Raw genomic sequence first — 20,455 nt, 5'->3', positions numbered from 1 at the left:
GTTACTCCTCTATCACATATATGGGAATTAATGCAAAGATTTTGATTATATATGTTTTTTTGTAATCTATGCTGAAGTTTAAGTGATTTTGCTTGCTTATGGTTATCTAGAATGAGAAAGTCTTAACACCTGTGGCGAATAGAGATTATCATGTCAGTTAATATCAAGTGTCGACTCTTCATGAACTCATAGCGACTTTTTGGCGTTAAAAATGTAAATGTTCTACCAAAGTGAAACATTGCCTTAAGGGTGTGACTGTGAAGCTGTCTAGGCCTAAGCTTATTTCTTAAAATGTTTTCCATCTCCCTCCATGCTCCCCAAGGTCCAACTCCATAGGGTAAGAATCATCTAGATGACTGTGTTATATCACTTGCTCCTACATGTGGAGTGTTAGGCGGCAGTCAGACTGGAAGGTGCAATAAGAAAGCAGACTACAATGATTATTGCTGTGCTGCTATGGAAAACCCAGTCAAAATATTGCATTGCACATTGAATTTCAGCCAAGTTCCACTTCAAATACATGGGTTAGATACCGCAAAGCTTCCAACACATGAGGAGTGCTTTTACACTCCAAAACCATAGCTTCCATAGAAATGTGCTCTTAGTCTATGATATAAGAAGTTACAGGAGTACCAAATGGTTTGGCTGCAAATGTAGTCACACTTTTGCAAACACTGTCTGTTGGAATGTCTGATGTTTCTTTAAATGTGTCCAGCCCTAACATGCAGGAAGTCTAACTCAATAGAGCTCCTGTCAGATCATCTGATAGCTCTAACTGGATGGCACAATATGGAATGAAGCAGTCAGCTGATTCTGATTGAATAAATACTGCAGCCATGTTGGCCTGCAGTACCCAAGTCAGGTCTTAGTTTTGCAGTAGGTCTTATACCAACACAAAAATAATGTCAAAGAATCTTGTGAGAAATGCAGCATGCTCTATCTTCATAGATCTGTTGTAGCTGTAGTTGTTGGTTCCATCACAGTCCTAAAGCTGAGCTGATATAGAGTGAGATTGAGTTTTTCACTTAAGTATGATCAGAGTTTCACATTTAGTCCCCTCTCTCCATGCCCGCCTCTATCAGTGGCCCTGGGCGTAACTCTGGCCTGTTTCTCCTCTGGATATGTACAATATCAAAAGGACAGAACTAAAAAAACAATGCTTTCTCTGTAGCTAACTCTGTGTCAAGTTGTTGCTTTCTGTGTGGTGTCTGTGGCATGTGTGTAACCTGTGCTAATCATTAACTCCTCTCTCACCACGCTCTCTGGGGACAGCTACTCTATCCGACACTCCATGAGCATGCCCACCATGAGGTAACCGGTGTGTTTGCCTGTGTGTGTGTGTGTTTGCCTGTGCGTATGTGTGTGTGATAGTGAGTGAATAAGATATGTCTGTGTCCATGTATCTGTGCTTCCTTGCTTTTCTGTGCTTTTTCCAATCTTCTTAAGATGTCTTTTTTGTCATTATTGACACAAAATTCAGAATACAATACATGTAAATGCACTCACTTTCAACAGACAGCACAAAACATTACAGGGGTTTCACCCATATCATGGTTCCAGAAAGTGTTTTGTCATGTTTAGCATTGAGATTTCAACAAAGTCACAGTGGAATTTGCACATTAAATTGGTCTAAAATGTACTAGTAAACCATAATGTACCTTTAAACACATTTAATGTGCAGCACCTCCAAAAAGTTGGCAACTTTTGGCAACTTGATTTTCTCATTGATGTCTGGATAATCTATCTGTTATTTAGCAGATTTCACCAAAATCAAACCCCAGTCCTATGAATAGTAAAATGTATATTTTCTCTCCCTTTTTATTTGTTTATTTACACATTTGTTCAATTCTTTCTCCTCTCTCCCTTCCTTCATCCTCCCCCATCTCACTTCCCTTTTCCTTTACTCACTTCCTTTCTCCCTTCCTTATCAATTGTTCTCTTCCCACTTTCCTTCCTCCATTTCTTTTTCTTTCTTTCTTGCTTTCTAGAAACTCTCCCAGCTTCAAGTCTTTTGAGGAGAAGGTTGAGAATACAGTGACCAATATCAAGGTAATAAGTGTGTGTGTGTGTGTCCAATACAACAAGTGTCATCCAGTGTCAAGGCATGAACAATTATATTAGTATACAGTATAATTTGACAACATTAATTCCTTTTTCCTCTCAATGTTTCGAGAAAAACATGCACACATACCCTGTAAATAGTAAGTGTTGGAAACAGCACATTTTCTGTGTCACAGTATGAAATAGTTTAACAAGAACTGAAAATTTTCAACCATCATTAACTGTATGAATACCTGTATTGACACCATAGAGTTGACTGCAATTTTGAGTAAATGGATGAGGACTTAAAATGATCCATAGATGGAGACACTGGTTAGATTGTATTGTTTATACAATATTGCTGCCTCTAGACATCATAACAGGTCAGTGGAGCAGAGAGAACAAAACACCATCAGCCCAGTCTGATTGGTGGCTTACACTCTGACCTACCGTCTTACTGTCTACTGGCTATTTATATTCACATTGATCCTGCTCTGCTAGGGGAGATACTACACTGTCACACTGATACAGTCTTAGCCATGGTAGCAGGCCCCCACCCTGCTGCTATCCTGCATTAGTATTACAGCAGTAGCCACAGTAAAAGATGCGTATGGGGCTGCAGGGTGGCCTAGTGGTTAGAAAACACATCCTTTAACTGGAGGACCCAGGTTCAGGTTCTGTGTCAGCAAGCATCCACCCTGCTGAAGTGTCCTTGAGCAAGACACTGAATCCCTATTATCTGACCTCCCTGGAAGGGGGAGAAGCGGAAAGAGAATTCCCATATTGCTGTTGTCATGTGAAAACCTTGGAACTCCAATTTTGGTGATTTTCATTTTTTAACATCGACTGGAATTTCTACAACCCCTTGGGTTTATGAAACCCTTTAAAAACCACTGGATAAACTCAAAAAATGCATTGTGGTCAATCTTAAAATGCATTGTGGTCAGTCTGTGTTCCTGAAAAGATGACATTAAGAGAGATACAAGGTTTTCACCTGACAGCAACAATATGTGGATCAATAAAGTATCACATTATTATTATTATTATATATCCTGCAATCATTTTGCAGTGATAGCCTTTATAAAATGCTGTCATCCTGAACCTATTCTGCAGTACAATTTGTCTTTGGGGTGGAACAGCAGCACAACAGTGGTGCAACAAGCATGTAAGAGAGAAAAAAAGAGCACAATGAAAAAGAAAGAGCGAAACATTGCTTGAGACAACACAAACCAAGGGTAAAGGAGACAGAGGGAGAGAGTATGAAGTCTTTACTGTTTCTGAGATGACAGCACATCTTATTTTTACTGTGTTTTGTGTGTCTTATCCTATACCAGACCAAAGTGGGGGGGCCGGGGCCTGGAGGAAGCTTTGAGGAAGTCCTCTCCTCAACAGCGAATGCCAGCTCTCAGGACACGCCCACTAACAACTTGACGGACACCTCTGAGAGGCCCTGCTAGAGCTGCATTCACACCGAGAGGCGGGACTAAACCAGGAACTAAAGGATCCAGCACTTTGTCCCATCTATGGCTGAATATAATAGATGACATTGCGATTTGATGATAAGTGTTAAGATGCTTTTGAAAACAAAAATGTGATAAAGTCTCCTTCAAATGCCTTCCTCGAATCAGTTTCCTCCTGCCCTAAATCCTTATCATCATTAGTGGGAAAATGACCAAACCTTCCCCACATCAGGGTCAAATTGATCTTAAATGCTCTAAAACAGCAGTTGTCAACCTATTTGTTGCTGAATCAAGACAGCTAACATCCATAGAGCACCAAACTTTCGATTGCTTGACTTACACAGAGCCTTGTGTGATCTTAGAGAGCTAGTAAACACAGTGAGCCTCTGGACTTCTTCACATTTAAGTAAAATACCAAGGCACAGCTAAGCCCAGTCCATCCTCTGCTTAGCTGGTGTGAAGGAATGTCAGTTGACATCTTAGAGCACTTCAAGAGTTTTAACAAGGAATGAAAGCCGGTTGATCTCTACTGGTTCAGGGCTTTTCCCTGCTAATCTGTGACACTGTGTCCCAGGAACAGTTACTGTTACTGATATCAAGTAACTACCCCAACCAAATAATTCAGTGTTGTGGATTTAACCTATTGGAAATCAGCAGAGACAACTGTCACCTGCCCTCCAGTGGCCTCCAAACCACATTACACACCACAGCTGATGACTGAATGGGCAGCATAGCCTTTATTGTGGGGTCAGCTTTGTGATTTCTGCTCTCCTAGTTACAAATTTGGGACATGAAGGCAGGATGAGCAGATTCCAAGTCAACCCCAGGAGGCAGAAGCAGCTAAAATCCTTCTCTGGCCTGTATCTCTTCTGCCCCCTTCATGTTTCACCCCAGCTGAGCGTCGCTTGGCTTGCCCTCTTATCACCAGGGTTGTAAGTCAACAAATCTGCTGTGAAACCACGGCTGGCATTCCCCAAGCACAAAAGAAAAAGGTCATTAACTTCTTAATCATTTGGTAAAAAAACCCCGCAGAGAATGCCTCTATTTTTTATTGCTGTTTAGGAAGCGATGTAAAGATCACATAAAGGCCACAGTTTAAAAAAAAGAGTGTCTGTTGCTATGTAAATGCAGCCTAAGTGGAACTAGCCATGTTGTACTTGCTAATCTTTCAGTCCTTTATACACAGGCTCAATCTGACAGTGCTGCTCCGCTTATCATCAAAACTCTTCATCATTACCACTGTTACCTTTTATACCAAAAAAATACAAACCTACCTTTATAGGTTATCTCTAGAAATATTATGTGTGTTTGATAAAAAATATATATGTTACTTTTTCAATTAAGGCTCAATCCTGTAAAAAAAGTAAAAAGTAGCGTGTATGTACCCCAAGTTGATGTGGTCAACCCAGAGTTCCTGGATTGGGATTTATTTAGGGGATATTCGTGATTTAGTGTATATGGCTGGTTTTACACAGAAACAGGAGATCAAGCTTTTAACTTTTTTGTTGTGCAGATCTGATCATTTCATGGCTATCTAAACAGAAAACATTCAGATGCTGCTCCTGTGGAAATCCAGCCTCGGTCATACCAATACTACTTTTTAAATATGGTCTTTAAAAATCATTGTTGGACTTCAATACCCAGTGTCTCCTGTTGACAATTAGACTGGAGGCTGCTGGGATTTGGAGTTTGTAGGGGAAAGAGAGGAGAGAGACGTTATATTTTATACTGTTACTTGAATGCTGGATCATACTTACTGCACTAAATCTACACAGACACTGATGGTTTTGATCTAAGACTCTATGATTCATTCATTCATTCATTCACACTACAGGACAAAATCCAGTCTTCTGCAGACAGCAATGAAAACACCATATATGCCACATGCAGTGAAATATGGGCAGATATATTTTTGTGTAAATCCCGCCTTTGTGGTACAGTTTTGATTTTCTCATGGCTTCCTAAACAGGGGGAAAACTCATGGAATCTGACTTTCCTTGTTTAGTCCGCCATGAGATGATCAAATCTGCATGAAGAAAATTACATAATCACATTTTCTGTTCCTGTGTAAATGCAGCCGAGGGCTTGGGACCACGTCTGATGCTGGAGATTAAGAGAGTAAATACAAGGTTGTACACACTGTTCTGTGCAAACGCCTTCACTCCAACACACTTTAGACTGCGGACTTCTGTTTTAGTTTTGCTGTTTTACAGACTAAAGCTGGATTCACACAGGAGCAAAAGATCAGATTTTAACCCTAAGTGACCCAGATAACCCCGACGCTAACCCTTCTCCATCTGTAGCATGCACTGAAAACATCAAGTCTGAGTCACACAGGGTCAAAAGTCAGAGTTCCTGCTGCTGTGTAATGGATACACTATGTATAACATGACTATATAACAACTGAGACATAACCGTAATGTCAAAATACCTGTAATACAAGCCTCGACTGTTATGTGACCCTGAAATCCAATGCACAGCAATTATTTAGTTGGACTGCAGCCACACAAGCTCAGAAGATCTGACTTTTTAAGTCTTCTCGGTGCAGAACTTACCTTTTTATTGCTGAGATTGCATTGAATCTGTTACTTTTTACAGTTTCGATGGGAGCAGAAAGGATTAAAAATCAGATTTGACGTTTTTGTGTAACTGCACCCTTTTTTTTTTTTTTTATTTGCTTTTGAAATCTGGTCTTTCTGGCCACTGCTAAACTTCCCCATCAAAGTAACCTGCTTTCAGTATTTAAATCATCTATTTTCTGTTTCCTTTTTCTCTTTTATGTGTTTATTTTATTTTATTTTTTTCTTTGCTGTGGTTTGAAAACATGCCTGAGTTCATTTCACTTTCAATTCAGCCAGTCCATGAAGTGGACTCTACACAACATTCAAACACTGAAAGACCTCAAGAAGCATTAGCAGGTCATGTCTGACCTATTAGAAAATGACTGAGCTAATAGATGCTCTTGCCATTGACAATACTGGAATTTATATTTTCATTTTTAATTGATTGGGTGGAAACTGAATTGATCTCCGCGCTGTTTTAAAAAAAAAAAAAACCTTTAAAAAAAAAAAAAAAAAAGCACAACCAAGATGAGCTTCAGGAATTTTACAAAGGTTTTTACTAAAATCCTGAAACGTTCATAAAACCCAAAGACAGAACTGTGGCATTCAAATAAAATAGCATTGTTTTAACGTTTTCCTGTATTAGTATACAGCATTATAAATGCATTATAAATAACTGTATTTATGGCTGATGTATCAATATTAAAGATTGTTTGAAACCAAATCACACATTTCAAGGATCACTGTTATTACACTATGGGATCTAGTGGCAATATTGAATATTGATGCTCAGTAAACAAAATTGAACGTACTGAAAGAAAATGTCAAACTGAACAGAAATAGCATGACAACCAGACATACAGTAAATGGAATAGTGTGCAACTGAAATTCTGTACTATGCAATTATATGTAACAATTCTGAAGTAAAAACTATTTGAACATTTTGTTTCTTAACGGAGAACCAACAACCAGCCATTTTCTAAACATCTTGGCCTCCAGCTGTGCAAGTAAGTTGTTAAAGTAAGAGGTATGTAGCAACTTATAACGTAAAAACTGCCGGATGATGTAATAAAATGTCCCTTTAAATGGGTTGAAAATAGAATTTCCCATATAATACAATAACATCCCTTTACTACATTAAAACTCTATCCATCAGATATAACATTTGTAATTGATGATGCAATAATGATGAATAACAATGTCATATTTAGAAGAATAAGAAGAATGTAATAACTTGTGTTACGTTCCTTGTTAGACAATATTGTTATTACATCAACTAAAAATACATTAGAGCCATTATAAAATAATGGCTGGTTAATGTAATAATGTGGCATTATAACGTTAACTGGGAATTTATTTAGGCTTCAAGTTCTCAACCCATTTACAGAGACATTTGTCTATTTTGGGGTCGTTGACTCGAAGACATTTGAGAACCCTGTATGATGAAACAGAAGGGATGAAAAACAACAAAACATTATGGGGGAACTGAGGATGGAAAATCATCCTAGTTCTCCTATAATAAACACCTCAAGAGTGAAGAGAGGAGGAGGAGAAACGAGGAAACCCCCAAGATCCAATTCTCCACAGCCTCCCATCACATGCCTGGTCATGTGATGCGTGTATATGTGTGTGTGTGTGTGTGTGTGTGTATGTGTGTTATAGTCCAGTATCTCTCTCCCTCTGCTCAGGAGGAGTGTGTGTGTGTGTGTGTTACAGTCAGGAAGTGTGTGAGGGGCTGTGTGGCTCTGCAGACTCTGCGCTGGGGGTCTGTGACTTCCCAGAATGCTTTGTTCCGTCAGCATTGGTCATGTGATCTTTTCTCTCTTCATTCAGAGAGCTGATGAACTGGAGCACATCTGGGTGGTGGAAACGGCCTAATAGGAATAAGAATACAAATAAGTGAAGGCAGCTTGGATCCAACCCACTGAATTGCTCATTTTTGTTTGCATTTTGCTTGTTGACTACACATACAGTGGATATCAAAAACCTGCACACCATTTCAAAACGTAGACTGCCTTGAGGAATGAAAAAAACATGAAACAGACTACTTTCATTACATTAAACCATGACAAATACAATAGGCTACTAATTTCTGATAGAACATTTTAAAGCGTGTGTACACTTCTCATCTCTGCTGTATGGTTTTGAATTTCCCATTTCAAATGTCTGGTTCAACTCGGGAGGCCGGATCCAGTGAACAAGACGGAGAAAGAAACGGAAACGAAACCGATAGGAAGGAGACAAAGAGGTTGGCAGAGAGAGGGAAGTGATTGTGACTGATTAAGGAAGCAAAAGAGACAGAGATGGAGAAGGAGCCGTACCGTCGGTGGAGTCGAAGAACTCCTGCAGCCTTCCTGGCGTTCCCTCCAGCTGTTCGTACTCGTGAGCCTGCAGGATCATCTCTAGGAGGTCAAACTGCTTCACCAGCCTGGCCTCTGCACTGCTCTGGGTCTCGTACTCCTACAGATTACATACAGTACACAGATTAGATAACACAGGCACACACACGCAATAGCAGACACAAATACACTTCAGACACTGATGTAGGTAAACATGAAACAATACGCAGAGGGACATAACCAGGAGAGATTAAATCATACCGTTTTGTTAGACTTGTTATTTAAATTGTTTGATTAACAGTCTAAAGCGCCACACACAAACCAAGGATGTAAAACCAAGGCAGCGGCACATAACAGCATACATTATGTTCATATTCCTGGGACTGTAGAATTACTACTGTGACGTTCATCCTCCAATATACTATATATACACACACAAGAGCATACATGCCCGCCTGCACACGGATACAAGAGAATGTAAGCACAGACGAGACACACACACACAGCTTAGATCTGGTAACTATTAGAGCAGTTTGTCATATAATCAGCCAGAAAGATGAACTGTATGACACACACACACACACACACACACACACACACACACACACACACACACACACATGTACCTCCCAGAGTCCATAAATCTCCTGTTTGAGTCCGTCCTGCAGAAGACCTGTTAGATGTCTCATGGCTTCCTGAGAGGAGAGGAGAGGAGAGGAGAGGAGAGAGGACAGGAGAGGAGAGGAGAGGAGAGGAGAGGAGAGGAGAGGAGAGGAGAGGAGAGGAGAGGAGAGGAGAGGAGAGGAGAAAGGAGAAAAGTCCTTGAAAGTACGACTCGACCGACCTGCCCCCTCTCCTGTGTGTGTTTCATCCTCACTATAATACAACTGGCAGCCTGAACAGATGTACTGGTGTGTGTGTGTGATGTGAGTCACTTGCCTCCTCTCGCCTGTGTTTCTCTGCTTTGCTGACATTGTCTGCCGGAGCGATATCTCCCACAATGCACTCTGCCATGTCGTGAACCAGGGAAAGCTTTATACACCTAGATAGATAGACAGACATACAGACAGACATCTTCTGATTCCTTGGCAACCCCACTTTCATACTCCTCTCTCCTCTAACATGCCTCCTAGATTTCTATCTACAAATGGATAGCTGCATCAGATCCAGAGTATTGGTAAATATCTGTAACGGAGTACAGTAGCCATTGCTTGGAAGTCAGATTACTGTAATCTTGTTAACCCCCAACTCGATGAGTGGCCAAGCAGACTCACCTGTCCTTGTCCACCGTGGGGTCGGTGATGGTCAGAGACATCATGGCCATCCGGTACATGTGGTCCGAAACACTCTCCGGCTGCTTCACCTTCCTGTACACCCACCCGGTCCGCGGGACCCTCTGGAGGTAAAATCAAACACACAAGTCGTCAGAGAGAGAGAGAGAGAGAGAGAGAGAGAGAGAGAGAGAAAAGAGAATGATGTTACATTACCCATAATTGGGTAATGTAGTATTAAGTAGTATCAATTTGAAAACACTGACTCCATACTGATCAGTAGAGATCAACCCTGGGTGCCTTATATTTTCATGGAAAACCTATCCATGAAGCTGATTATGAGCAAAATGTCTGGATTTTTTTTGTTTTTTTTTACATTTATATGGCATGTTAGGCATTTAGCTGACGTTCGTATTCAAAGTGACTTCCAGTGACTGCAACAGTAGAATAAGCTGCAAAGCTCAGATGACCAATATTACAAGCAACCAATAATAATGAGTCAGATAAGGCAATATACTATATTTATATAGGAAATCATGTACGTCTTCCCTGCCTCACTGTTAGGTGACTGGAACAAGACCAAAGTCAAGTGTTTTAATGCTGTGTGGTTCCAGCTGTTTGCACTGCAGTAGTGGGTAAAACAAGGGCGTTTTTCTTGCTACAGAGTTGTAACGTGTGTGTGTGTGTGTGTGTGTGTGTGTGTGTGTGTGTTTGTAGGAGGGGAGGTATCCCTCTTGTTAGCACAAAACTCTGCCTTTATAAGCTGTAGGTTTTAAGAAACTGTGAGAGGGGAAACTGCAGTTTATCTGCCAACTCTCTCTCCCTCAGCCTGCCTGGATACAGCTTTAGCTTCAGACCATCCAGATCCAGAGAATCGGTCTCAAGCTTTTTATCGTTTTCTTACTTCGGTAGAGACTAAATCGCCTGATAAGTCGCCAAAGTAGCAGAAGTCTTACTTTGAGCTGTCCGATAAGTTTCATAAATTGCAGCATATTGCTCATGCCGGTTGTGTTGTTCATGAAGGCCGCCATTGGTGTCTGTTGACCCGGTAGTGGAAAATCACGCCGGGGTCAGACTGAAGGCGTCTGATAGTGTAGTTGCCTGATAGAGCCGCTAGGCGGCAGCATAAACAACGCAACTATGTGGAAGAGTAAAACAAGAACCAGTAAAAACCTCTGGATAGTGGGTTGTCTCTGGTCAGGATGTGTGTCTGTGTAGGGTTATAGAAGGGTTGGGTTGCTGTTGTTAGAAATAGATTTTACAGTCTTAAAGAATTCCTATGAATTTTAATTGACATACTTAAATTACATATATGACAGTAAATCTGCAGAACCTTAGCACAATTTTGTAAGATCTGACTTGTGGCTGGGCGAGCACTACTCAACAAGAATTTATTAAATATCACATAAACAAAGGCTCACATTCATGGCACATATGACCAAAACTAGTATGTTATTGTATGTATTAGATAGCGGGTGTCGGCCAGTAGAAAAAACAATGCTTTTGCATGTGAAGTATGCACACGCTGAAATTCGGCCTTTGGGGTGGTGTTATTTGCGATGTATTCATTTTCAGTAAGAGATGTAAGAGATTCATTTTTATAATTCCTTTGTGGAAGCACTGAAAAAGCAGAGCCTGTTCTTTACTTTTATTTTTGAACTTATTTTTGAACTTACTGAAATATATTTAACAACAAATATTTTTAATACTTTAGTAGATTTTTAATGGAATTCTTTGAACAAACCTATACGTGGCACTGATGGCACGTCAGGTTTTTTTAATCTTCATTTTAATTATCCACATGATGGCGCCAAATGACCTCAAAGAATTTATTTACACATGTGACCTCATAACATGCGCCGGAAGTAGGCAACGCGGGAGATTGAAAAACGTAAACAAACCGTTGCTGTCGAAAATTGTGCTATTAAACCATAAATTTGCCAAAATGATGAAAAAGGCACCCAGAAGTAAATTAAAATATATAATTAAAACGAAAACGAAGACTCAGGTTAATGTGGGGTCGACGGCAAACGCGATGGTAGGTAACGTTAGAGTTAAACGATCCACAAACTATCCTTTGTTTGCAACTGTATAGCTAAACCTACCAGGCTAGTTACCTAATTAACACATTTTCTCCTCATTCTTTCCTCAGCTTGAACTGATAACGCTGCTGTTTGTGAACAGTCTGGCAGAGGAGGCGAGGGCCAAAGCTTTCGAAGAGAAATCGGCAACGATCAGAGCAAAACATACCAGAGCAGTCTCCAAGGTCGGTTGGGGGGTGTTATGGATTTTTCCGTCCTACATAACGTTGTAAAGTCGCATAACGTCAGTGTCACCATGTTCTTTGTATTTTACTCTTCTCAAATACCATTTAACGTTAGATAGCTTGTAAATACTTTTCTCAAATACCAACACCTGTAAATAAACGATTGTTTGATGTCTTTGGCTCCACTACGAACCACTAATCCCTTAAATAACATTACATTTACATCAGTTCACATTAATTCACCCCTTAAGTCATGCAAAATCCCTTTAAAATTAGTTATGGGAGTTTTTTCATGCAGGAGACCCCATCAAAACCCCTTAAACACCCCCTTAATGTTTGACTACTTACTTTCTAATACTTTCCATTAATAACTCATTAATAGCCTAACCCTGTAAACCATGCACAAAAATCCATTAAAAGTCCCTTAATTACTAGTGTCTCCATGAATCGACCCACAAATAGATCCTGATACTAACCCTTACTTTTTTAAAGCCATGTTATTTTTAACAGATAATTAATGGTTATGTAATGGATAAATTAAGGACATTTCAGGGATACAATTAGGGGTTTGGTTCAAATATCATGAGAAATTGCAGCGGCCAGAGGCTTGCTGCACGAAATACACTAGACTGTTTTAGGCATGACGTTTTGAGGCATATGAGATAAGTAAAGGCTTCTTGCCCAAGAAGCACTAGTTGAGCAAACATTTCCTTTATAGGTTGTAAAATAACCCTTTTCTAATGACTCAGCACAGTATAAAACTAATATATATCACTAATGTATAACATCAGTGGTAATATGAATAGACCTTTTCTTCAAGTTTAAACATATGTAAAGAAGTATTGTTATTGTGCCTATTATTATTATAATTATTATTAGTAGTAATTAGTGTGCTTATTAATACAGATAATATTTGATTTCTTTTACACGTTCTGAGTAAGAACAGCCTTTTGTGAAAATTGTGTTTTTTCCCCCTCTTATCTACAGAAAATGCTGAAAAAATCAAGAGGATGAAGAGAGAGAAGTGCATCTTGCATTGTTTCTTTTATATGAAAGTTTTGTTACTTTGCTTCTGAAAAAATATTTTATTTGTTGTGTATTTTATATTTGTTTATTTCTTGCGCCAACAAAGGCCCTGCATCTATTTTCCTGTCATAAGAGTTTATTGTCCTTTATTAAATTCTTGTGAATCTCATGATGAGTGTCTGAAATCCTACATGGTGTAGATAGGCTGCAGATGGGGTAGGAGTTTAATTAACATACCTTATACCAAGGGTTCACTTCCAGCCTCATACCTTACACCTCTCAATGTAACTCACAGCTCACAATGCTAAAAAAAACATGTGACACTCCCATTTTAGACTTTTTCAGGTGTGTGTCTTGAAAATTTCAGGCCAAGGATAAATTAAAGGATTTAATGTTGTGAATATGTTATGCCATCACAAATGGTTCGTAGAAGCTGATGGATTGCATTGATTTAAAATAGACATGACACTTTATAGGTGTGGTCACAAAGTAGCTGGTTGACTGATTATGGGGCTTTGTGAATGCTGGTGGTAACCCATAATGCTGGAAATGGTTACTATTTAACAATAATATAACATACAACCTGTGAGCAATGACTGCTCTTGCTATTCAGTGGGCTCTTTTCAACTTACAGTACACTCATAAATAAGTAAAGAGTCCTATTTTGGGAATGGCAAGAGCTTTGTCAAAATTTGACCATGAAGTCTCAAACTTTATTCTCTCATTATAGAGATATGATTTTTTTAATATATACAGAAGAAAACCATCTTGTCTAACTTTCATTGTACTGTTTATAATACAGATCAGTCTTACATTCAAATCATCAGAACTTGATTTGTACAACAGAGGTCACTGTTTTCCACAGCAAATGGAAAACTTTTACTGATTCACAATGCTGTGAGATCTCATGATTAGCTGTCATCCTATCAGTACTCCTGTCAATCAATTGGGTAATGAAAAATGTTTCCTATCCAACATGAGTTTTCTGTGGCTACCTTTTTGTTTATATGTAGATGGTTGTGTTATGTTCATTGTTATTGAGGTCATGACTAAAACTTGTGTTTCAAACTCAAAAGTTACCAGAAATAACGTCTTAAAAGTAGTTTCTAAAAATTCTCCTGGCAGCTGACAGCTCTCCTGGATCAGACCTCCAGACCTGAAGACCTGGAGGTCTCTGAAGACCTGGAGGTCTCTGAAGACCTGGAGGTCTCTGAAGACCTGGAGGTCTCTGCTGTTGATGGGCACAGCTCACAGCAGCACTGTTTGGACAGGATCGCAGGTTGGTGGAAGAGATGGCAGCCATAAAAACACCAGAGAAGGAACATCCATGACTGCCACCATCAGTTCTACCATATCAACCCTACAGAAAGCCTGTGATTCCCAGATTGGACTGTACAGCCATCAAAAAACTCACCAAAGTAAAAGCTATCAACCATGGACAACGTAAAGTCACATTCAAAAAGAGAACTACATGGGCAACTGATAAAGGTTTTTATATCATTTTCTTAGAATGTAGGAAGGCTTGAGCAAGAGAATTTCTGTAGAAGTGTTTCTGAAGACATGTTGTTGATCAGAAGCTTTGATGCCCCTATTACACATAGCACAAAGCATGCTACTCCACTAGAAGAGCTTCCAAATATCTCCACCTCCCATCTCCCTCTCCCATAATTGGTCACGGTCAGTGTTTTAAGCTGCATGCTTCACAGCTTCTTCACTGAGCAGAGGCTCAGCCTCCTCCCAAATTCCTCACTTCTTCACGCTACATAGATTATCCGCATGTCGAGATGTTATCCCGCTCATTCCTTATCACGATAGGGTGCTTGACAGCAAGACATTTGACTTGTTAGGTCTGCGCACGGTGAAAAGGTCAAAGCTGTAATGTTAAATTGTTCGATCGGGCATTATCTTGTGATTTATCATTGATAATTTATCTTGGTGTGTTCCGTTTCAACCCGTCTTCTGCTCCACCAGAGTCCTGACAGCAGGTTTTCCAGGGTGAACTACAGGCTATTTATGGGTCAGTTTTTCGGTGGACTCGCACAAAAATATTTATTGAACTAATTAAGATCAAGGTGCTTCCAGAAAGCTGAGAAAAACTGCAGCACTTCTAATTTGTTTGTTCTCATCCATATGGTTTAGATTGGTCCCTAAGTTGGTCCTTGCTATTCCCTTCTCTTTTTTTTACTCCCTCAGTTTTCTCTGCCTTCATCGTTCTACTCTCTCCCTCATTCTTTCTTTCCTGTCGGTGAACATATCTCCTGGCCTCCGCCGGTTATTTTCTTCAAGAATCTGATCTGGCACCCCGACGAGCGTAGCCTTGTCATGTTTATGTTCGCAGTCAGTTGGGGGGGTTACTGGGTTTGTTGAGCCCCACCCGTCTGACCTTTGAACCCCTGACACCTCTCTCTCGGGGGTCTAACCGTCCCGCTATCCTGTCACTGATTCACATATTCTCATGACAGATCCCCCGACCATAAACAACACACACACAAACTGCAAAGCTGCTTTCACTCAAATCATCTTCCTTCTCTGTTATCTTCTTTTCCCCCCCTGTTTCACGTCTACAGCTGGCAGGTACTTTTTTTGTTCGTGACAAGGGAGGTAAAGTTCTCTCCACTCTCCAGTTGGAGGCAAAATCTAGTCCATGAATCTATTGCATGCAGTTTGATGGATGATATCGCCATCCAGCAGCTGGTCATACATCCAGAGGTTCCACCGAGGCGTTATTCTATCTTTCTCCTCTCTAGGTTTACTCTTGTTCTTGAGGGAGTATAGAGCAACACAGTCTTTTGCCTTTAGCAAAATAAAGAAGCAGCCTGGCCTCACCGCGCCGCGCCTTCTTGGTGTGTGTGTTCGTGTCGGAGCACCTGTTGACAATTTAAGCCAGCGTAGCCCCTTACAGCTCCCCTGTCTGGCAGTGTGTTTTAGCCCTGTCTCTCGCAGATAAATCAGCTCCAGTGTAAAATCCCACTGCAAAGCTCCCGCTGATTCCTCTTTTGACACTTTTCCAGACAAGCCAAGCACTAAGAAAGCACTGCAGTCCATTTTGGCAGAGATGTTATTCTGATAACTTGCTCTGCCTTTCTTAATAAAGAGCACATGCTTTTGAGTGTGTCACCATCTCTCCTCATGTCTTTGCTGTGAGTAACATTATGTCTGTGTAACAACAACATAACAAGAAATGAGCCCATGCCATCTGTCACCAAATTTAGCCTATTAGCTAATAAACTAATTTTCATTTGGTTGTACAAGATCTGACAGGCGTTCAGGAGAGTATGGACCTAGACACAGAATCATGGGCTGGAGAGTGAAACCAGTTCCAGGAAAGAGAGTCTGTTGCATGAAGGGAAACTGGAGAGTTCCCATCTGTTTTGGAGAAGCAGATCAAGAACCACAGAGTTCCCAAAACAGGCGATAATACACACCGGGATCCCAAACAACATTCCCTCTGGAGGACCAAACCTTTCGCCACCTTTCAGCGTTTCTCTGGGAAATCACAGATCCGTCCTGACACCTCCGGCTCTGTTTTGTTTTCTTGTTGGATGTGATCAAATCACCCTGCATCTTTGGTTTTCATTTCCTGAAAACAGTCCTAATGGAAAACACACAGGGTCCGAGCGTGGCTCAGGTTGAACTAAATATCAAAAGTGGGGGCACATGGGAATTGCAGTTTTTGTGCAGTGGATTTTTTTTTTTTCTTCTACCCTCTTGCATCATTGTGACTTAATCCAGCCCGTGTGAGTAGACTTTGAAAGGCTGGTGTTGATGTTGTGATGAAATGACTCACAAATGTTCCTCCAGTTTAAATGGAAACAAATGAGGAGTTATTTTGTATTCATAGTCACACACTCACCCTCTTTCCATTAGGCTGAGGAGAGGGTATATGATTTAATGTTATGACATGGTATGAGGAGCAGATAAGTTGGTGCACTGGGTCTGCTGCACTCAACTCTAAAACTCCTCTCCTTAAAGGAATACAACAACTTTTTGGCAAATATGCTCCATAATCCACCTACTGTTGTGCAAGATTGGTTGCAGTTTCACTTCTTTGTGTCTTGTATTTATTTAGTTCATATAATGCATGGTAATGCTTTAGCACACTGTGTATATTTAGTGGACAGCACAATATTGCTTTTCTTTATTTCAAAACACTAAATACTGAACTCTCAAAGGTGAAATTATTGCCAACCTTCTCGCCAGATAATAATAAGTTGATCAAATGGTTTATTTGCCAAAATGTCAGTGTATATCTTGCACAATTCTCTGAGCTGCAACCTATTATTCTGTTTTAGAGGGATCATAATAAAATGATCTGCTTCAGCTTTATACGCTTTAGTTGGAAAATAAACAGGACAGATGCAGATTTCCAGTAAGTCAAATTTTCAAACAAAGACAATATTATAATCAAATTCTGTATACTGGTGTAGAGCAAGAGACAGTGGGAGTAATAATGGATTGAGAGGAGGGTCGAGAAAGAAGAGGGTTAAGGAAGAGAGGAGGGGGAGAGAGACAGACAGAGAGAGAGAGAGAGAGAGAGGTGTGTGTGGGAAACAGAGACAAGCCCACAGCAGCTAACCCAAACTTTACATTAGATCTGGGTTGCGACTATCATATGATGGTTTCTCTTATGTTTGCATTCTTCATGGCATTCTGCCGGCTTGAGTGACCTCATGGAATGCACATGGGATTTTTCCTCAAGAAAACATTTAGCCTGACTCTACTCTGCTCTCTATTGCTGTCTTGCCCAGGCTGGAGTCTCCTCATGGGTCCATATAGGAATTAATTTCGTGGAACAATTCAGAGACTTTCATTTTATTCATGCCATGGGATTTGGGATGCACTGCGAGGCAACTTTCCTGATTGGATAAAAAAAAAAAAAAAGTTCAATGCCATACTGAAGGTGAAGGAAAATGCGGGTGCCATCGTTAATTTGGATTCTGAACATCATGAGTCTTACAAAAGGCCAAGATAACACAAAGATTCTGCGATACAGACGTAAGTATTCAAACAAAAACTTGTCATCCCCCATCGCTTACATAGTGGTCGATATGGTATTTGTGGAGTGCTTTTTATCTTTCCCCGTTTTTCTAGTAGTAGTAGATAATAAATAGTAGACAGCCACTACATATGGAGACAATAAGCGTGTTGTTTCAGCTTTCAGGGAACAATGTGGTCATAGATTTCCATGGGTTATACCCACTTGCAACCTATAAATTAGGAAGCTTGGCTCTGAGGATTGGCTCTGCTCTCCTGTTATTATAAAACCAAGAAATTAAGTCACTGGCTGTAATGCTTTGGATGGACTGTAAATCCAGCACATAGCACTTAAGTTCATGTGTTACCCTATTTCATCCGTACGAGCACAGAAACAACTCATAAAACTCAGCCAGTGTTGCTGGAGTCACTCACAATCACTCAGGCTCCCCCTCCACACACACACTCACACACACACACACACAAGCACTTATCTCCATGTACCTCTACTCCATGACAGGTAGCTCCGCGGTGAGCAGACTGTGTCAGGCGGGCTGTGCCACATGCTCGGCCCTGAATGGCTGTCTGTCCTGTAAGCCTCGCCTCTTCTTCCACCTGGAGCTGGACGGGATGAGGCAGAGGGGGGTCTGTCTGTCCTCCTGTCCCCGCGGTCACTATGGCCTGCGCTCTCCACACATCAGCACCTGCACCAGTAGGTACCACTGAACTTGTGTAGGAGTGGTGAAACATTTCTTTAACATGTCCAGAGAGCCTGAAAGTGAGGCAACATTGAATTAAATAGTACTGATTTTATTGAACCAATACTTGGGATTACAATGGTTTTAGATGGCTTAATGCTGATTATTTTACCATCCTGTTTAGCTGCAAACAACTCTACTTCATCTCTGCTATTTTACTAAAACCGATTAGAGGAATCAAAATAAGATTCACAAGGAACAACCGATGTTTTGGTGTCCTGAGACTGTGGCCGCTCTGCCCTAACCAGCGCCCATTCCCATTGGCTTGCAGGGTGCAAGGAGGACTGCGCCTCCTGTTTCAACAAGAACTTCTGCACACGCTGCCGTCCTGGACACTTCCTCTTCCGGGGCAAATGTGAAGACAGCTGTCCAAACGGGCTGACAGCAAACACCACACTGAGAGAATGCATCGGTGAGACAAAAACAGCTCTGTGTTATTCATATAGGGTGTTTTTGTGTGTGTGTTTGAGCATGCACCACTAAAACAAGATCTTCCATGATGTCAGGGAGATACAATACATTGTAGGATCTTTGTGTCCTTCTGTTGCAGAGTGTCCTGTAGGCTGTGAGCTGTGTGTAAGGAGGAACATGTGTGTGAGGTGCAGAGCAGACCTGTACTTCCTCCATGGCCAGTGCCATCCCACCTGTCCAAAGGGATTTGAGCCTGATGTACAGCTGATACAATGCAACCCCCAAGGTAAGAGATTCTCAGTATTCCCTTCCACCACACACCTGAGCTTTCAGACACACCGCCGCTCATGAACTATTACAATATAGAAGTCTGTACATTTGCATTTCCATTATACATTTATAACCTATAGCTTCACTTTTCTACCTGTTGCCACCTGTGAGTCTCTCTCTCTCCTCGTAGTGCACTGTGAGGTCGGGGAGTGGGGGAAGTGGGGTCCATGCGTTCGGAAAGGGAGCCTCCGGGCCTACAGGAGGGGAGAGGAGACACGCACACGGGACGTCCTGCGCTCTCCAAGTGTCTACGGTGACCCCTGCCCACATGTCTCAGAGTGGAGGAAGTGTGTCATCAAAAAGCGACGGAGTCCAAGTAAGCTGCTATAAATACAAAGAGAGATGCTTAGAAAATATTTGGTATATCAGTGATGTTCAACTTGTTGCACATTATACAGTTGTTGATAATTTTGATATAAGCAGACTGCTTTTTACAATTTGCCTTTGCCTTATAAAAAAAATGGGACCTGCAGAGTATATCTAAATAAAATGTAGAAAATAATTGTAAATTGTCAAAATGTAGGCTATTCATCTCAAATTATATTGATCTTTCTACTCCTAGGATGATAGCAGTCCAACAGAAGATGATGTAAAGAAGGGGACGGCTGATAAGATGAAAGACTCCAATAACATTCATCTATATCTATAAATTCAACACCTTGCTGTTGCAACATCACATGGACTTATCTGGACCTGAGGCTGAAAATTCAGAGACATTTCAAATGGATAATATGCTATTCTGTATAGTTGATGCCTGTGGTGGCCAGCTGGGATAAAAAAGTATTTGTTGAACTGACATATCATTGCATAAACTCAAGGTAGTCCACTGTATGTCTGAATACAACTTGCTTAATGGACTACTGATATGAACCAGACAAACATTATGTCTATACTGAGAAAAAGAAATCCTCGTTTCCTAACTTTCCCTGAAAGTGCTGTCTTTTCTTTATTATTAATACCAAATGACTCTAACAGGTCTGGCTTCTTTTACTCTCAAAGCCATTAAGTTTGACAGTTAC

The 20,455-nt window shown here is 40.7% G+C and overlaps 4 protein-coding genes across 7 annotated transcripts in view; 3 read left to right on the top strand and 1 right to left on the bottom strand.

The window, feature by feature from the left end:
* Nucleotides 1-5,742, top strand: part of tpd52l1 (tpd52 like 1) — a 22,367-nt gene extending 16,625 nt beyond the window's left edge. For 3 of the 4 annotated variants that reach the window (XM_071905468.2, XM_071905310.2, XM_078289872.1), the window contains 3 exons: nt 1,273-1,311; nt 1,989-2,049; nt 3,375-5,742. In XM_071905468.2, coding sequence (XP_071761569.1) covers nt 1,273-1,311; nt 1,989-2,049; nt 3,375-3,497 — 223 coding nt within the window. In that variant the 3' untranslated portion in view covers nt 3,498-5,742. The remainder of the gene's footprint in view (nt 1-1,272; nt 1,312-1,988; nt 2,050-3,374) is intronic. The other variant, XM_078289870.1, reaches the window with a different exon arrangement.
* A 1,692-nt stretch (nt 5,743-7,434) lies between these two features.
* Nucleotides 7,435-10,707, bottom strand: hddc2 (HD domain containing 2). The gene is made up of 6 exons (XM_071907877.2): nt 10,628-10,707; nt 9,675-9,796; nt 9,336-9,442; nt 9,027-9,091; nt 8,383-8,521; nt 7,435-7,935 (listed from the first exon to the last, which is right to left on the bottom strand). The coding sequence occupies exons 1-6, from the start codon at nt 10,700-10,702 to the stop codon at nt 7,778-7,780; spliced, it is 666 nt and encodes a 221-aa protein (XP_071763978.1). The 5' UTR covers nt 10,703-10,707; the 3' UTR covers nt 7,435-7,777.
* Nucleotides 10,708-11,551: 844 nt separating this feature from the next.
* On the top strand, nt 11,552-13,123 carry LOC139919139 (centromere protein W). The gene is made up of 3 exons (XM_071908808.2): nt 11,552-11,709; nt 11,824-11,937; nt 12,925-13,123. Exons 1-3 carry the CDS (start codon nt 11,617-11,619, stop codon nt 12,949-12,951), a joined length of 234 nt encoding a protein of 77 aa, XP_071764909.2. The 5' UTR covers nt 11,552-11,616; the 3' UTR covers nt 12,952-13,123.
* Nucleotides 13,124-17,557: 4,434 nt separating this feature from the next.
* LOC139915410 (R-spondin-3-like) lies at nt 17,558-20,357 on the top strand. The gene is made up of 6 exons (XM_071904147.2): nt 17,558-17,958; nt 18,458-18,649; nt 18,967-19,107; nt 19,246-19,392; nt 19,567-19,752; nt 19,999-20,357. Exons 1-6 carry the CDS (start codon nt 17,874-17,876, stop codon nt 20,001-20,003), a joined length of 756 nt encoding a protein of 251 aa, XP_071760248.2. The 5' UTR covers nt 17,558-17,873; the 3' UTR covers nt 20,004-20,357.
* Nucleotides 20,358-20,455: the final 98 nt, after the last annotated feature.

This window comes from Centroberyx gerrardi, chromosome 18, assembly GCF_048128805.1.
Source record: "Centroberyx gerrardi isolate f3 chromosome 18, fCenGer3.hap1.cur.20231027, whole genome shotgun sequence".
NCBI classification, from domain to species: domain Eukaryota; kingdom Metazoa; phylum Chordata; class Actinopteri; order Beryciformes; family Berycidae; genus Centroberyx; species Centroberyx gerrardi.
The sequence above is the reverse complement of the archived record's forward strand: the minus strand, read 5'-3'. Positions and strand labels throughout refer to the sequence as shown.

Excerpts from the sequence above, each read along its gene's own strand:
- hddc2 (XM_071907877.2), bottom strand. The coding sequence starts at position 10,702 with ATGGCGGCCTTCATGAACAACACAACCGGCATGAGCAATATGCTGCAA. Across the intron at positions 9,797-10,627 it reads AACTTATCGGACAGCTCAAA|AGGGTCCCGCGGACCGGGTG; the intron begins GTAAGACTTCTG and ends TTTTACCTCCAG. Across the intron at positions 9,443-9,674 it reads CCCACGGTGGACAAGGACAG|GTGTATAAAGCTTTCCCTGG; the intron begins GTGAGTCTGCTT and ends CTATCTATCTAG.
- LOC139915410 (XM_071904147.2), top strand. The coding sequence starts at position 17,874 with ATGCGGGTGCCATCGTTAATTTGGATTCTGAACATCATGAGTCTTACA. Across the intron at positions 17,959-18,457 it reads AAAGATTCTGCGATACAGAC|GTAGCTCCGCGGTGAGCAGA; the intron begins GTAAGTATTCAA and ends ACTCCATGACAG. Across the intron at positions 18,650-18,966 it reads ACACATCAGCACCTGCACCA|GGTGCAAGGAGGACTGCGCC; the intron begins GTAGGTACCACT and ends ATTGGCTTGCAG.
- LOC139919139 (XM_071908808.2), top strand. The coding sequence starts at position 11,617 with ATGATGAAAAAGGCACCCAGAAGTAAATTAAAATATATAATTAAAACG. Across the intron at positions 11,710-11,823 it reads GGTCGACGGCAAACGCGATG|CTTGAACTGATAACGCTGCT; the intron begins GTAGGTAACGTT and ends TTCTTTCCTCAG. Across the intron at positions 11,938-12,924 it reads ATACCAGAGCAGTCTCCAAG|AAAATGCTGAAAAAATCAAG; the intron begins GTCGGTTGGGGG and ends TCTTATCTACAG.